At 33.0% G+C, this 18465-nt stretch overlaps 1 protein-coding gene across 1 annotated transcript; it reads left to right on the top strand.

Moving 5' to 3' along the window:
- Positions 1 to 5159: 5159 nt before the first annotated feature.
- On the top strand, positions 5160 to 9283 carry LOC114303453 (UDP-glycosyltransferase 74F2-like). The gene is made up of 2 exons (XM_082920122.1): positions 5160 to 5851; positions 8357 to 9283. Exons 1-2 carry the CDS (start codon positions 5192 to 5194, stop codon positions 9077 to 9079), a joined length of 1383 nt encoding a protein of 460 aa, XP_082776248.1. The 5' UTR covers positions 5160 to 5191; the 3' UTR covers positions 9080 to 9283.
- The last annotated feature ends 9182 nt before the right edge of the window (positions 9284 to 18465 follow it).

The following is an 18465-nucleotide window of genomic DNA, read 5'->3' as shown; positions in this document are numbered from 1 at the left end:
TAAAAAATTTTAAGACATGATATCAACAATTCAAGAAGCAATTTGTAATGAGATTACAAATTTTAAGGAGGAAGTGTAATTTTTCAAATGTGAAAGAAATTTGTATTAAATAGAAACATCAAGGATTGTCGGTGTAATTTACCCGTTAAAAAAATAACAATTGGTAAAAGATTAATTATAAATATAAGAATAATTATATCAAATTTAATAATTATAATCCAACAATACATATATACAAGCGCAACAACAACCACAAGTGGAAACAAAAAAAAAAAAAAACAAATCTACCAAACCCAACAACCATGCCCAACAACTACCAAAGATAAATTTCCATTCAGCCAGTACTATCTACCATAACATTTTTAAGGAGACAAGAATTTAATGTGTTTTCATTTATTAGTATTAAAATTCATTAGAGTAACCATTTACTTGACGTTATTAAATTCATTCACGTTTATTTTTTTTATTTTAAAAAAAGAAAAAAAAATTGTTTGGTAAAGGAAAACACAGATGTGAAAGCATCAGCGAAGACATTTGCCCAGCAAATTACATCTGGACCACTTCAATCCAAAAATGAAATCCTACCTCATGAGTAGAGCTATTCTGCCAATAGATGAGCAGCTAAAAATATTTAAAAGTATTTAACTTTTCATAAACAATAATGCTAGAAATATTAAAAATTTTGTTTTTGATTTCTTGATTATTGTAAAATCCAGTTCAAAAAATACAAACCCATAATCATAAACCCATTCACATTTTGTGACTTAACCCTCGAGTTCATTGGACAAAATGCAAACTCAATAATATTAAAAATTATAATTTTCTCAATCTAATTAGTTTTATATTTTAAAAGATTATGAGTCCTGCAATACACAAAAAAATGAATAAGACTTTGCCGTTGGCCAGATACTCTCTAATATTATATTTCATTCTTACCCTTTACACTCCTTTGTGACTTGTGATAGATTAAACTAATAAATAAATAATAATTTGAAAAATAATAATTACAGTTGAACGTGAATATCATCCTACACATCAAAAATAAATGAATAAATAAAATAAAAAATAAGACAGAATAGGTTACGCAACCCGCCATGATACATGTCATAACCAAGCAATTTGCTGTTGAGACTCTTTCATCCAAACAAAAGAGAAAGTCATTACAATGACATTACCATGAATTTATCAAGTCCTCATTGTGGGGCTATCATTAAAAATAAAAATAAAATAAAAATAAAAATAAAAATTCTTACACCTTGCACCAAATCTCACTTTGATCCCTACATATAAAATCATGATAGTCAACCCCTTACACTTCTGGTCAAATTTCACTTTGGTCCCTCTATATGAAATTGTAACAATCAACTCCCTGTATTTTTGATCAAATCTCACTTCAATCCCTACATAAATGTCAGGATCCCATTTTTGTTACTCAATTATTTAGGGTCATGTTTGATTTACAAGACTAATAGTGAAGTATTAAAAATCCTATTAAATTAGTGTGGTATTCACTATCCAATTGGATTAATATCCATTGGATTAATAATCTCACCCCTACCCCATTACTAATAATCCTACAAATTTGTTGGATTAATTATCCATTGGATTAATAATCCTAAACCAAAACGTTAAAACAAACATAGGATAATTGGGCCTACGGATTAATAATCTTAATCCCATGTTCTAATCCACCCAATCAAACATGCCCTAAATGTTTAACAGAATTTAGTCATGTGATAAAAATGTGACTACACCATGAGGGTAAAAAAGAAAAATCTTCTATATTTTTCACCAATATACACTTTATCGTAAAATTTATATCAAAGTATAACTATATTAGGTTAAAACAAAATGCAGATTGTGAACAATTAAATAGATGAACTAGAGTTTTGCATAAATTGAAATCACGAAACTTTATTTTTTACGATAACACAATCTTCTGTCTATTTATCTTTCTTTCTTTTTAATTTCTTTGTCACATTTTTTTAATTTCAAAAGTTCTATTTTCTTACATTTTCGTCCCCATTTTTACCATGCGAATATATATTATATTATCTAGGGGCTTTTCCCAAATTAAGCCAAATTAGCAATTTAATTTCCAAACTTGGTCTAGTTTGGACGGAATTCCCAAACTAGGCTAAAGCGTTATTACAAACCACGCTTTCACTGTTTCTAGGACCATCCCACGGAAAATTTGTGAAATAGTAAAAGCGTTGTTACAAACCACGCTATTACACTTTTAATTAAGAGGAAATTTTTTTTCTTCATAAAACGTGGTTTCAAATCACGCTTTAGAAATTTTTTTGAAAAAATGTGGTTTAAAATCACGCTTTCAACGCAGTCACTCCACTCCACACACTCACTCTTCTCTCTCTCTCTCTCTGACACACAAACACGCATCTCTCTCTTACTCTCTCTCTCTCTCTCTCTCTCACATACACACCAAACCAATATAATTTTTAATATATATAAATTTTATTTTATAAAATTAAGACCAATATTAAATATATATAATAATAATTTGTAATAGCAAATAATAATCAATTATATGAAATTAAGATCAATAGTTTTAAATAATTTTTTTTCAAATAATTTTTTTATCAATTATTTTTTTTTTCTATTAATTTTTTTCAATTAATCTTTTATTTCAATTAAATTTTTTTCAAATATTTTTTTCCCAATTAATATTTTTTTAAATATTTTTTTTTCAATTAATTTTTTTTAAATTAAATTTGTTTCATTATTATTTTTTCAATTATAATATGTGTGATCCCATTGTCATAAATAATAAAAATAAATATAAATATTTTAGGCCTGAACAAACATATTTTTTATTTTATGTTTTTAAAATTTTTTAAACATTTTGTTCAAACCAAACGCGTTTGTAATTTATGTTTTTCTAAAAATAAACAAAAACCAGTTTATAAAATTTTTGTAAACATAAACAAAACACGTAAATGTTACCAAACGCTACCTTAGTGTTTAGGGATAAAATTTTATAAAATTGAAGTTAAAATAAATTTTAAGAATTAAACTATAAATCCTAATCCCTAAAATAAAAATAAATAAATTTTAAAAATTAAACCCTAAACCCTAAAATAAAATAAAAAAAATTTATCCCTAACCACTAAGGTAGCGTTTGGTAACGTTTATGTTTTTGGCTTATGTTTACAAAAATTTTATAAACTGATTTTTGTTTATTTTTAGAAAAACATAAATTATAAACGCGTTTGGTTTGAACAAAATGTTTAAAAAATTTTAAAAATATAAAATAAAAAATATGTTTGTTCAGGTCTAAAATATTTATATTTATTTTTATTATTTATGACAATGGGATCACACATATTATAATTGAAAAAAAAAATAATGGAAAAAATTTAATTTAAAAAAAATTAATTGAAAAAAAAATTAACTGAAAAAAAAATATTTGAAAAAAAATATAATTGGGAAAAAAAATATCTGAAAAAAATTTAATTGAAATAAAAGATTAATTGAAAAAAAATTAATAGAAAAAAAAATAATTTGAAAAAAAATATTTAAAACTATTGATCTTAATTTCATATAATTGATTATTATTTTCTATTATAAATTATTATTATATATATTTAATATTGGTCTTAATTTTATAAAATAGAATTTATATATATTAAAAATTATATTGGTTTGGTGAGAGAGAGAGAGAGAGAAGAGTGAGTGCGTGGAGTGGAGTGACGGCATTGAAAGCATGGTTCTAAACCACGTTTTCTCAAAAAAAATTTCTAAAGCGTGGTTTGAAGCCACGTTTTATGAAAAAAAAAAATTTCCTTAAAAGTATGGTTTATAACCACGTTGTCTTAATTAAAAGCGTGGTTTGTAACCACACTTTTACTATTTCACAAATTTTTCGCGGGAGGATCCTAGAAACAGTGAAGACGTGGTTTGTAATAGCGTTTTAGCCTAGTTTGGGAATTCCGTCCAAACTAGGCCTAGTTTGAGAATAAAGTTGCTAATTTGGCTTAATTTGGGAAAAGCTCCTATTATCTAACTCTTAGGTGCTTATCATGTAGGACAAAGTGTATTAGTGGAAAACATGGATGATTTTTCTCTTTTACCCTCATTTTGTAGTTACATTTTTGTCACATAACTGGATTTTGTTAAAGATTTAAAAATGAAATAACAGAAGAGGGACATTAACACTTGTGTAAAGACCAAAGTAAGATTTTATTAAAAGTACAGGAAATTGACTGTCATAATTTCATGTGTGAGGACGAAAGTGAGATTTTACCAGAAATGTAAAGGGTAAACTGTCATAATTTTATATGTAGGGACTAAAGTAAAATTATAAAATATAAGAGTGCAAAATGTAATTTATCCATAAATAAAATAAAAAGAATACGCCATGATACATGTCATAATCAAGCAAAGGCAAAATACGTTACGCAGTGAGATACGTCATGCATGACACATGTCATAATCCAGCAATTTTATAATGAGAACTCTTTCATCCAAACAAAAGGGAAAGTTATTACCTTGAATTTATCAAGTCCTCGTTGTCTGGCTATCATTAAAAAAAGTAAGAAAGAAAAATCCTCAGTGTGTTGTTGCCTTTGTCCTTCAATAGCACACCATTTGCTCTGCAAAAAATACGATAAATCATGAAAATTTACTTTAAATTTTATGTTAAAACTGAGTGTGTGGTATAAATTTACAAGGAGTTGAATTGCATCTAATTCATAATTAGAAGGTGTTGTTCGTTACCTATTCAATTTATCGCATTTGTTATCAAAAAAATAGATGGTCTAATTTTTAAAAATGCATTTAACTTTAATTTTTTTAGATACAAATGTAATAAATTGAATATGTTACGATTATCTAATCGATCTAATTTTTTTTTAAAAATAATATATACACAAAGAATCTTATAAAATGAACTATTCAAATTATTGAAACGAAACTCATAATGAGTACCACCTACAATAAATACAGCCTATTGATTATTTTTTATGGAGGGAATATATTTTGAATGTCATAGTATTGTTGTTTTTAGTTCGTATTTTAGAACAAAAAGACGTCATTTCTTACTAAGACAAGATCATGACAACACACCAAACATCGTGAACAAATAAGACACTTCACTTCTTACCTCACTTGATATAAATAGAACACAAGGAGAGCTGACTATACATTCTAAGACCGCACACACACACACAAAATGGAGAAGCCAAAGAGAGCTCAGAGACCCCATTGTTTGGTATTGCCACACCCAATACAAGGCCACATAAACCCAATGCTCCAATTCTCAAAGCGTTTGGAGCACAAGGGAGTCAAAGTCACACTAGCCATCACCCAATTCATTTTCAACAATACCATGAATGGCACCTCCTCCAGTTCCATCTCCGTCGAGACAATTTCTGATGGCTACGACCAAGGCGGTCCTGAAGCTGCCAGCGGGGGCTACGAGGAGTACTTGCCGCGATTTCGAGAGGTCGGCTCAAAGACTCTGGCAGGGCTGGTGGTGAAGTTTGGGAACATGGGATGCCCTGTGGACTGTATTGTGTATGATGCGTTCTTGCCTTGGGGTCTTGACGTGGCTAGAGAGTTTGGATTGGTTGGAGCAGTGTTTTTTACACAGTCTTGTGCTGTGGACAATATATACTACCATGTCTACAATGGACATTTGAAGCTTCCTCTTACTGAGAGGACTAATATTACGGTTCCTGGATTGCCACCACTGGAAATCTCAGACATGCCATCTTTTGTTTCTGTTCCTCAAGCGTACCCTCCGCTGCTGAAATTGGTTGTGAATCAATTTGCAAATGTGGGGGAAGCTGATTGGGTCCTCTGCAACACCTTTCACAAATTGGAGGAGGAGGTTTGTGTTTATAGCTTTTTTCTACAGTAATGATACGTCGCTCGAAAATTTCCAAGCTCGAATTTATCCTGAATCCAAAATGACGTCGTTTTAAACGGTAGTTTTGTTTTACGAGGGGGTTATATAATGAAAATTATCTTACCGGTAAGAGAATTTTAATATATCTTACCGGTAAAAAAATCCAAAACGACGTCGATTTGAGCAGTCGGGGGATTCGGGGAACAAAACATTATTCTTTTTTCTATTAACATATATATAAGCGAATAATGTTTTGTAGCTCGAAACTTTTCCCCCTGAATCCCCCGATTGCCCAAAACGACGTCGTTTTGCGTAGTTTTTTTTTTTTTTTTCCATCCTTATGTCTGAAACAGAGAGAGAAGAGAGAAGAAGAGAAAGAGAAAGAGAGAAAGAGAAGAGAGGGGAAGAGGGAATGGAGAGAGAGAGAGAGAGGGTTCGATCGCCGACTCGCCGCTGCCTCCGCCTCCGCTTCCATTCGTCGCAGCTCGCTGCCTCCGCCTCCACTTCCTATCGTCGCAACCCGCCGTCTCCGCCTCCGATTGTGGGTTTGATTTGTTTCATGGATTTGGGTTGGGTTTGATTTGTTTCATGAATTTGGGTTGATTTGTTTTTTTTCAGATTTTTACATTTTTTTTTTGTCTCTCACTGTGCTGTGGTGATGAAGATGTGTTGGGTGGTTGATGAATTTTTTTTGTCCCTCTCTCTGCTGTGTTGATGAAGATGTGTTGGGTGTTTTCCTTCTTCTTCTTCTCTTCTTTTCCTCCTTTCTTCTTCTCCTTCCTCTTCTTTTTTGATTTTTCTTCTTCTGCCCCAAAAAAAAAAAAAAAAAAATCAAAACGACGAAACAATGTTGTTTTGATTTCGGGCCAAATTCGAGCTCGATAAATTCGAGCTACGTATTTGACTAATGATTAGAAAAAATACGAAAGAAAAAGTTTTCTTAGATATTTTAATAGATTATCACATCATTAAGTTTAAAAAGTGGGTCAAATTTTTAAACTGAAATAATAATCTCTATTTAATTTGATTTTTATATATATATATATATATTGTTTCTGTTTTATCACACAATAATATTACATATTTAGAAAAAAAATTCCATAAAAAGATATATGAATTGCAAATTTTTCTAAATATAATAGCTCAAATTATATCAACTTTAAATTTATACTATCCATTTTATTTTTCAAGATAAAATTAATATACAAATTTATGGTACAATAGTATTTTCAAAAAAACTAATTTACCGATTATTCGGCCAACACACGTGTAAAGTCCTACGCACATGAATAATTGGTAATATAATTGTTAATTTAGTTTATAACTATAGAAAAACTCTAGCATTTTCCATTTGTATATATTTAATAACACACTAGTAGTTAATCTCAAGGAGTTGGCGTACAATTTGAGATGTGGGGATATGTCATCTCCATGTCTTAAGTTCAATATTCACTAGTTGTAATAAATTTATTGGGGTCAAACCATACATGACGTTTCTTCTGGTTTTAAATGAGGTGAGGTCGGGCAAGGGGTGAGATTGATCTCTTAAAATTAGTCAAGATACACGTAAGCTAGTCTGAATACCCGCATTAAAAATATATAAAAATAAAATAAAATAAAAAGTTGGTAGGTCCCACCATTGGTGTAAGCTATTCAAAAATTTTATTTGGAGAAATAATGTGTTGTATAAATTCAATTCTAAGGCCCCGTTTGGGAACAGGCTAATTTAGTAACTTTTTGACTATTTAGCTAAAATATGAGCTAAAAAAAACTAGTATGTTTGGGATGACTTTTTGGATTTTTACGAAAAGATGTGCAAAAAGTGAGAAAAAATAGAATTTTTGACTTTTTGGTATGGATTGTTGACTTTTTGGCTAATTTAAAAACTTTTTGGCTTTTTGACTAAAAAGTTCGGTTGCCAAACGAGGCCTAAGTAACCATCTTTGACCTAATAGTTGGGTGGCAATGTCTTTTGGTATGATGTTGTGAGTCCAATTTCTATGATGAGAAATTTGATATTTATAGTGTTTATTTATTTCCTATTAAGAGGGTTACATGTAATTATTTTGGATTAATAGTAATTGTTGGTCTTAATAAGAGTTGACTTTCTAATTATCAATTCTAGTACTGTGGAGTTCACACCAATTATTTTTTAAGTAAAATTTTAATTTTATTTTATTTTTGAGAGACCTAACTTATTATTGTTGCCTTGTTATGCATGAAAGTGCATTTTAGTAACTTTTTTTAGACAGAAAATGATTTGCAAGTACAAATTCATACAGACTAGTATGTAAGTGATTTTTTTTTTTTTTTTTTTTAAAAAAAAAAAATTATAAATAAGTAATAAGCAACTTTGAAATTAATGAATAATACGAATTTCACAGTAGTATTTTTCCTATAATTTTTGTCTATATATATCATTCCTCTTCTCAAACATCCAAACTTGTTAATTTTTGCCAACTAACTGCTGTCATTTATATTGCGTAGCTGGTGGATTGGATGGCGAAGATTTGGCCTTTGAGAACAATTGGACCAACCATACCATCAATGTACTTGGATAAGCGACTCCAAGACGACAAGGAGTATGGATTCAGCATTTTCAAGCCAAAAACAGATGCCTGCATGAAGTGGCTCGACCAGCGGTCAAATGGTTCAGTTGTGTATGTCTCCTTTGGGAGTTTGGCCCAGCTCGGAGTCGATCAAATGGAAGAAATAGCATGGGGTTTGAAAAACAGCAATTACTACTTCTTATGGGTTGTGAGAGCAACAGAACAACCCAAGCTTCCCAAAAATTTCATGGCTGAGACGGTACAGAATGGCTTGGTGGTGTCATGGTGTCCCCAATTGGATGTTCTTGCACACAGGGCAATAGGATGCTTTGTGACACATAGTGGGTGGAACTCTACATTGGAGGCACTGAGCTTGGGAGTTCCAATGGTGGCAATGCCACAATGGACTGACCAAACCACCAATGCCAAGTACGTCATGGATGTTTGGGGGATGGGAGTCCGGGCCCAATGCGATGAGAGAGGGATGGTGAGGAGAGAAGAGGTAGAGGGTTGTATAAGGGAAGTCATGGAGGGGGAGAGAGGGAAAGAGATTAGGAGGAACGCAATGAAATGGGGAGAATTGGCAATAGAGGCAGTTGATGAAGGTGGCAGTTCAGATAAGAACATTGATGAGTTTGTTGCTAAGCTGGTGAAGTCCTAAACCTATTTATGTTGGATATTATTTCCTACTATTTTGAGTTGTTCTATTGATGTTATTAGTTTGTCTTCTTAGTTTGGTTGATTTTCTAATTTGATTAGGAGTAATTTCTTCTTTTAAATTTTTTATAATAATTCATATAATCTTTGTACTCTATAATTATGTATGTTTTAAGAAATAAACATGTATCCAGTTTTCTTTGTCGTATAATGAAAGTGAAATACGTTTTGAATTGATTGGTAACATGTATTCCAATAGGCTGCATGACAACACCGCTGTGATAGCTTTGTCCAAATTGAGGCTTGAGTACCTAATTTTTATATTGAAATGATAAATTATTAAAGTTTGATTTTAACACTTTTAACTATTATATATAATTTAACTCAAATTTTATTTTGATTCATATTGTTTTAAATTGAATAATTTAGTCCTTCAACCATCTTCAGTTTCAATTTAGTCATTGTGCTAAACTTGGGAGTCAAAGAACAATTTTGGGACAGAATGATCAATTGTGTTAAACTCGGTCAATGTAAAACTATAATAACTAAAGTGACATATATATATATATATATATATAAAGCTACGAAGGTGAAAAGTTAACCCCAACTTTTATTTAAAATTTAGGAAAAAGTATGTCAATAGTCCCTTGTATCATTTTAGTCCTTATAATTTTAATTTGCTTAATTTTGATCCTAAATTTTGTATTAATTTCCAATTAATAACTTATGTTAAGTTTTTTAACAAAAAATAAATAAAATCATGGACATATTTAGCTAGTACTCCCTACAACATTTGGAGACACATACCACTATGTAGCTCCTCTATTGCCACCCTACTCCACTCCACTTTATTGCCACCACCAAACAGCACCACCACTACCCTTTTGTACCTCCTCCTTCACGCATCACTTGACTCTACTATCGCCTCCAAACAACACCAGTACCTCCATACACTAGCACCATCCACTTATTGTCCTCTCTTTCTCTCTCGGACTCAGATGGATTAGTTTAGTTAAGACTCACCATGAGTAGGGGTGTAAATTTGACCCGTGAGCCCGTGGCACACCTAAAACCCGCCAATGGATCAAGTGGGCACAGCCCGGCCCGAGACCCTGGGCCGTGTGTTCTGGTGCTTGGTCCAGCCCGAAACAAATTTCACCGTTTGCATGGCCCGACCCCCAGCGGCTCCCTCTCCAGTGCAACAACGGTCAAATTTTTAAAAAAATCCGAACGGTCATATGACCATTATTCACCTGACAACCAATTTATTTATTTATTTTTATAATTTAATCCCTCCATTCTCCTAAGTCCTATAAATACTACCCCTCTCCCATTTTATTTCTCACTAACAAATCTCTCTCTCAAACTCTCATTCTCTCTTAATTAATTTTCAAGTCTCATCCTTAAGTGACAATTAAACTATTTTTTATATCACATTCGCCAGTCGGTAAGATTAATTATTTGAATTAATATTTATTAGCTACTCATTGTTTTTACTTTAATTATTTCTTAACATATATTACTTGTTAAAAACTCATTATTTTAATTAATTGTTAGTTAATATATATTATTTTACTCAAATTAATATGGATCGTAATATTCATAATGTCTATGTCAATGTTGATGAATATGCACTATATGAATCTATTGATTCTCCTTCTATTAGGCCTAATATCCCTCTTCCAACAGAAACATCATCATCTAGGGGCATGACTAGTATTGTTTGGGAGTATTTTGAAAGAGTATCAGTAACTAATCATGATGGTACAACTGTGTTTAAAGCAAAATGTAAATATTGTAAATATTTACTTAGTGCCGCGTCGGCATGGTGTATTAGCCATCTAAAAAGGCATGCTCAAAAACTTTTACAAAGTCAACAATCTAATATTAGAATTCAAATGTAATTAGGGGTTTCATCAATTGGTAATTTACAAATATTTTCATATGATCCTATACGTGCACAAGATTTTGTAATTAATTATATTATTAAAAAAGAACAACATTTTACTACTAGCAAATGTCTTGATTTTTAGAAATGATTCACGAAGGTTTTGCACCTCAATATCAAAAATTTTCAAAAAATACTACCAGAAACAAGATTTTAAAGAAATTTGAGGATATTAAAACTGAATTATTTAACATTTTTAAATATTTGAATGGAAGAGTTTGTTGAACATCTGATCTATGGTCAAATAATGGTTTAGAATATCAATGCATCCCTGTACATTATATTGATAATGATTGGAAATTAAATAAAAGAATAATTTCGTTTAGATTAGTTGTACTTGCATACAATGGTCATTCGCTTAGGGTAATAATAATGAATGTATTATATGAGTGTGATTAGTAAAATAAAATATTTATTATTGGTTTAGATAATGCATCATATTACAATCAGATTGTAGCGCATTTGAAACCAATTTTACAATTACTTGTTGATAGTGGTTTATTTCATGTTTGTTGTTGTACTCATATTTTAAACTTGATTGTTAAAGAAGCTACGCATATATATGACATTTATGTACAAGTAATAAAACATGATGTTCTTACAATTATGTCTTCTCCTAATCCAATTTCAGAATATAGAAAAATTTCTTAACAAGAATGTATGCTATTTAAAAAATAAATTTTAGATGTAGACATCAGGTGGAATTCAACGTTTAATATGTTAAAGAGAGCTTATACATAAAGAAAAATAATAGATTTATTTTTTGCAACAACAACAATAGGAAGAGTATTGACTCTCACAGAAGATAATTGGCATCACATAAATTTATATAAAAAATTTCTAAAATTTTTTCATACTACAACAAAATTATTTTCTTATACATATATATCTACCTCACCATTTGTTTTACATATGTTAGCCGAAAGAACGAAAGTTTTCATAAAATATATGGATAGTGAATATTATGTTAAAAAAAAATTGATAAATATTTTAATCCATTGTCTCATCTTTTAGGTTTAGCCATCGTAGTTGATCCTAGGTATAAAGACACTGGTTTACAAGAATTTTTTACAACTTATTTTCGTTGATAAAAACCAATTTGACCCTATACAAACACGTAAAAAAAATTATTTGAAGAGTATAAGGAAGCTATATCTGCAAATACACCTATACACACTACATCAGCCTCATCTTAAGGTGGAAGATTAAGTATTTTTCAGCAATAAAAACTAGAAGAATAACTCAAAATGCAACCATAAGTAGTTTTGAATTACAACATCATTTAGATAACCCATATATGATATTTTGGATTGGTGTAAACAAAATAAAATTATGTGGCTTGTACTTTCACAGATGACACGTGATATATAGTAACCGTTTTTATTTCTACAATGGTTTCTGAAACAGCTTTTAGTGTAGGCAGACGGTGTTAAGCGATTATCGCAGTAGACTTTCACTTGAATTGGTTGAGGCACTTATGATATCGAAAGATCATATGCATACACTTACAAGATGACAAGATTGTAGTGAAAATGAGAGAATTCAAGGTGATTTAGATGATATATCATTGGGCTCCCTGAGTGAATTGTCCAGTTCTTTCGATAATTGATCAACAAATTTTTTTTTTTTCTATTTAATTTCATAATGTTTTTATTAGATTATTGAGATGCAGTATAATGCAAATGATTTGTAAGCTAGTAGGTGTCAACCTAGTTGGGATGTACTTGACCTATAGTGATACAATTTCTCTACCATCATCAATGATCTAAATCTATTTTATGTGATGACATATATTTTGGTAATATTTTATTTCATTTTGATATAAAAATTATTCATTAAATGTTACCTATTTAATTTAATGATTGCAATATTTCATTTCATGATATATATAAAATTATTCATTTCATTTCATTTTCTTTCAAGAAAGACTATCTACGCACCTTATAAATAAGGAAATGGTATTTTGAGTCGTAATTACAAAACATAACATAATAACTAACTATTTCATTAATCATAACTAAAATAATGTCAACTTAAAAAGAAAGTTAATCATAATTAAAGTACAAAATGACATAGCTTGATAGCCATAACTTAAAAAAACAAGGAGATTATTTCATTTTTACCCCTATACTTTGTAACGTTTTTCAAAGACCCCCCCCCCCAGACTACTCTTATTTTCACATGTACCCCTATACTATGTGAATTCCTCTCAATTTTACCACTGTCGTCTATTTCCCTCAAGGAAGTGGACGGAATGGGTTACATGGCCCCCTATACTTTCACATGGAGGGAAAATTAGGGCTTTGCCCCCAAAACCTAACCTTCCTTTGTATTCCCTTCAACCTATAAAAACAGAGACGATTACAAAAATAGAAGAAAAAAACAGAGCATCAATGAAATCAGTGGGAGAGAAGAAATGAGGAACAATCAAAGCTCAAGAAATCAAGGTAGATGGAACGCAAGTGGTGTAGACGAGATGTTTTGCAATGTTTGTGGAAGAAGAACGTTGATATGCACAGCATGGACCAACACAAATCCTGGGAGGAGATTTCTTAGTTGCCCTAATAGTGGTTGCATTCACTTTACGTGGATAGACCCACCCATGTGCGATCGGGCAATGTAAATAATTCCTGGCTGTTGAAGAAGTTGAATAAGATGGAAGCACAAATGAAGAGAAGGATTGGAAGAGAGAGGAAACTATGGATTTGCTTGGTTTTGTCATGGTTGATTGTAGGAATATGGTTTGTATTATAAAGTTTGAAGTTGTATGGTAGTGTAAGAATGAATGGAGTCTGTATCCTGATTATGAATCTTATGCAATGGGTGAAGTGTTGTTAATAGAAAATATGTTTTTGAGATGAAAATTGTGTGTTTGGTGACTTATTAATGTTGTCTCAATTATTTTGTGTTTGGTGACTCTGACATAGACAAAGGAAACATACAAAAGTAGGTACACAATCTGTGACCATAATTGTCACTCTAAATTCAATGAACAATGAGCATCACCAATGAAGAATGAATATCAACAATTGTGAACATCATCAATGAACATCATGACTTGGAAACAGCAGCAGAAATACAGTAAATTATCATTCAAACGGTGATAAGTTGACACACTTGTCATTCATGTTGTGCAAAACATATACTAAAAAAGGGGCAGCCAATGCAAAAACCAGGCTTCAAATGTACAAAACGCCCCTACCACTAGAAAGGTTATGGAATATGAACAAAAGTAGCAAAAAAATTCACATCAATTACATTGTATTCCATGAACAAAAGTAGCAAAAATCTTCTCCAACATTTATATATAAAAAAAAAAAAAAAAAACAACAAGAACAACAGTGGTCCTTCACATCCATTACTTTGTGTCAACTGCATTCTTAGTTTGACCCACAACAGATTTGACACCACTAGCATTGTACACCATTCTTCCTCTCCATCTCATTTGAGCTTGCAGAGGAATGTTAGTATTGGACGTTACTACAGACCCCTACACATCCTGACTTGCATGCTGTCACGACTCAAACCCGCCCCCATGGGTTAAGGACATGACCGGCTAGTAATCCTGAGATTACCTACGGCCTCAAATCAAACTAGACATAACTCATCAGAGTAAAGGGGCCAAACGGAAGCAAAATTTAAAACTTTGTCCATAGAGCTGTGCTTACGTGGCACATCATTACAAACCATGCACATACATGTTAATAACTCACATCAAAATATGTACTAATACAAATAACTCTGTGCATACAGGATCATTCAGTCTGGGTCAACCAATCAAAACTATATAAAAACATAAACCAAGGTCCTCGCCAACATGACAAAACAAAACAAGATAGCAAAAGGGCGAAGACGAGTCTTGTGCGTGAGACGTAAGGGCTGACTCTTCAAAACCTTGGTTGTTCCACACGGACTTCACTGAGGCTGGGTTGGGACCTCTCTTGACTTACCTACAAACACATGAATGAGCGTGAGTGAAAGCCTAGTGAACAATATCAATAAAGAAGTTACATAAATGGTATTTAGAACAACATGTTTCAAACGGCCTTGGGCCCAATTCGCATTTCTATCCAACATATGTACAAATATAGGTCAAGTGATTGCGGTTCCAAACACATCATACGGCCTCGGGCCCAATTCATTCATGTCATACGGCCTCTGGCCCACTTATCTTTCATTCCTGTCAAACTGGCCTTTGGCCCAATTCATACTTTCATGTTAAACCGGCCTTTGGCCCATTCATACTTTCGTGTCAAATTGGCCTTTGGCCCATTCATTCTACCTTGTCAAATTGGCCTTTGGCCCATTCATTCTATCATTCAGATCATACTGGCTTCTGGTCCATTCATTCATTTATGTCAAACTGGCCTTTGGCCCATTCATTCTATCATGTCAAACTGGCCTTTGGCCCATTCATTCTATCATTCAGATCATACTAGCCTCTGGCCCATTCATTCGTTCATGTCAAACTGGCCTTTGGCCCATTCATTCTATCATTCAGATCATACTGGCCTCTGGCCCATTCATTCGTTCATGTCAAACATTGTCCACCAATCGAGTCAACGAACTTATAAAACTTACATAGGAGTAAGCAATTGGACAATAACATATTCCATATATTTTTGTTAAGATATTACTCACAATGATCGGCTGGTTGATTTGCCCTAGAGCTTAACCCCACACATCACATAACACATATGGGTCATAACCGATTCAATCCGTTCTTTAATTCACATATTCCTCTTTAGGCTTCATTCTTATCTTCTTATCTCATTTACAATGTTCAATGCATGCCTAAGAGTGCTTGCAAGTGAAAGAGAATGGAAAGTGAAACACCGAACGCACTTTCAAAATTTTCAGAAACAGGGTCCCCGCTCGAGTGGACCCTTGAGGCCTGCAAAAGTACTGGTTATGTGTAACAACCCTCATACTGTTTACCGACTTATGACTGATTGATTACCGATAACCATCGATTACCGTTAAACTGAATTGATTATGACTGATAATTGAACTGATTAAAGTACTGAACTGACTGACTGAAATTGGAAACCGAATTGATTGAGTATATGTTAGTTAAATTGCATTCTATCTGTTTGACTGTGTGATTATCTGTTCATGCTTATATGTTTAAATTGCTAATTGAAGGCCATATCGGCGGCCGAATTAGAAACCGATTGATGTTCCATGATCCTCAGAATTAATGTGATTTTATGGTATATTTATCCGAAAATTGATTGGGTACGATTAAATTAGATTAAAATAAGCTAATTAAAGAGTTTGACGTAATTACACTTTTGCCATTGTTAGTGGGCCCTTATTATAACATGTTAGAGCCTTGGTATGCTTGAGTCAAACATTTTGCTCAGCTCATTTCTTGCTTTTGCCGACTAGAGGGAGAGAGTTAAGGGAGAGAGTTAGATTTCACCTCTTTTGGCTTGGTTTTGCTTGGAAATTGAAGGAATTGAAGTATAGATTGCATAATTGAGCTTCCTTGCCTATAATTCTAGACTTGGGTAAGAGATTTAACCTCCTAGTAATGTATTTGAACTTGTTCATGCTTAGTTCTTGAGCCTCTAGTGATTTGAGCCTTGAATTGGAGCCTAGTTCATGCATGCATGCCTTTATTTTGAAGTTTTGAAGTTGTCTTTCATAAATTGTACATGCATGCTCATATTTTTACAAGAGACCATGAACTCATCATGTTTTGAAAGATTTGGCTCCTTAGAGCATCAAATTGAAGCTTTGAATTGATTTGAATCCATGCATGTTTGCATGTTCTTCATATTATTGAAAATGGGTTTGAATGTGGTTTTAATTGACTCACCTTTGGGGCTTGAATTCATAAATTGAGCTTTGAAACTTGTTATACATTGAATTTAGTTATGTTTTCCAGAATTTGGGCCCAAGAGGTCGAGTTTGGAGTGGTAGAATGCTTGGTTTGAGCTTGGGAGACAGATCTGGAAATTCCAGATTTGGCTTCCTCACTCGAGCGAAGGATTCCCCGCTCGAGCGAGCACCTTTGTCCAGGGCTCCGCTCGAGCGACCATCGCGCGCAAAATCACAGCATCCAGTATTTTTACTGTTTTGCAGACCGCTCGAGCAAAGGATTCCTCGCTCGAGCGAAGCCTTTGATTTTGGACTTACGCTCGAGCGGAGAAAGTCCCGCTCGAGCGAGGCTCCTAGTTTCAGCAAACTTTGCGAAATGTTTTCTAAGTGTATTGTTGCATCCTCATCCCATCCTAGGCATTCTTAGGCCTAGTTTAAGACATTTAGATGAGGATATCGTTGTAGAACACACCAAGGCAAATTAGGGATTAAGTTATGATATTTCCCAACTGTGTAGCTTAGTGTGTGTTCAACCTGTGAACTGTGTAGGGTTGGCAACTGGGGAGACACGCTCTAGCATACTGTAGCCCAGAACTCTGTGAGTAACAATTGTGTAAAGATATGTTCAACTAATTATCTTTTGAATACTGAACTGAACTGTTTACTGAACTGGTATTATTTACTGAATGAATGTATGTCCTTTATTTCTGAACTGTACTGTGGCATCCTTAGTACTTACTGTTTACTGTTACTGTTACTGCGACAGAATTCTCTGTCGGTTCCCTCGTGGAGCCACTACTGTTTACTGACTGATGGCCATCATTACTGTTCGATCTTTTAAGACCTACTGTTACTGTTATGCTAATGGATGTACCACATATGACTGTTTACTGTACTGAACAACTGAAATACTGATTGAATTGAACTGTTTTCATTACCGTAAGGACATTCATTCAAAACCTCTTTACGCATTATGTTATTCACTGGGCTTTAGCTCACTGCTCATATATATATGTAGGTGTACAGGCACCAGATCGGAGCTAGGAGCGTCAGGGTAACTCCAGTTTTGTCAAGCCAGCCTTTGTGCCTCACTGCGAGGTTCCGAGTTGCCATGCTATGGCTTGGGGGTGTTTTGTTTGTTTTCCCCCGCCTGTCTTCATACTGTCTAACTGTTCTGTATAGACTGAATGTTTACCGTACTGTTATCAGGGGATTAGGTCCCCGTACTGTGTGACTGTAAATTTTGTATAGACTGTACTGTTGTATGTGAATGCATGAAAAATCTTTTGGCATACAGACTGTCACAGCTCAATGGACACTATTTATTTACTGTATTGGCTTCCGCCAGGCCCTGTACTCTGTTTTACTGTATTACTGTTCTGCAGGCCTTCGGTAATCCCGGATTACTGGCCGGTTACGGTGCTAAACCCATAGGGCCGGGTTTGGGTCGTGACATTATGTCATATTGTAGACGCGCCCGTGGGCCCCGCTACAGTTCGGACTCAATTTGTGTCACGGTTCTTAATCTGAACCAAAGAGTCCAAATCCGGCAAATCGTTTTGAGAAAACAGATTTTTTGAAAGAAGTGCCAAACATGGACTGCTTTGCCAGATACA

The sequence above is a fragment of the Camellia sinensis genome, chromosome 3, assembly GCF_055761805.1.
Source record: "Camellia sinensis isolate YWXY chromosome 3, ASM5576180v1, whole genome shotgun sequence".
NCBI lineage: Eukaryota > Viridiplantae > Streptophyta > Magnoliopsida > Ericales > Theaceae > Camellia > Camellia sinensis.
The sequence above is the reverse complement of the archived record's forward strand: the minus strand, read 5'-3'. Positions and strand labels throughout refer to the sequence as shown.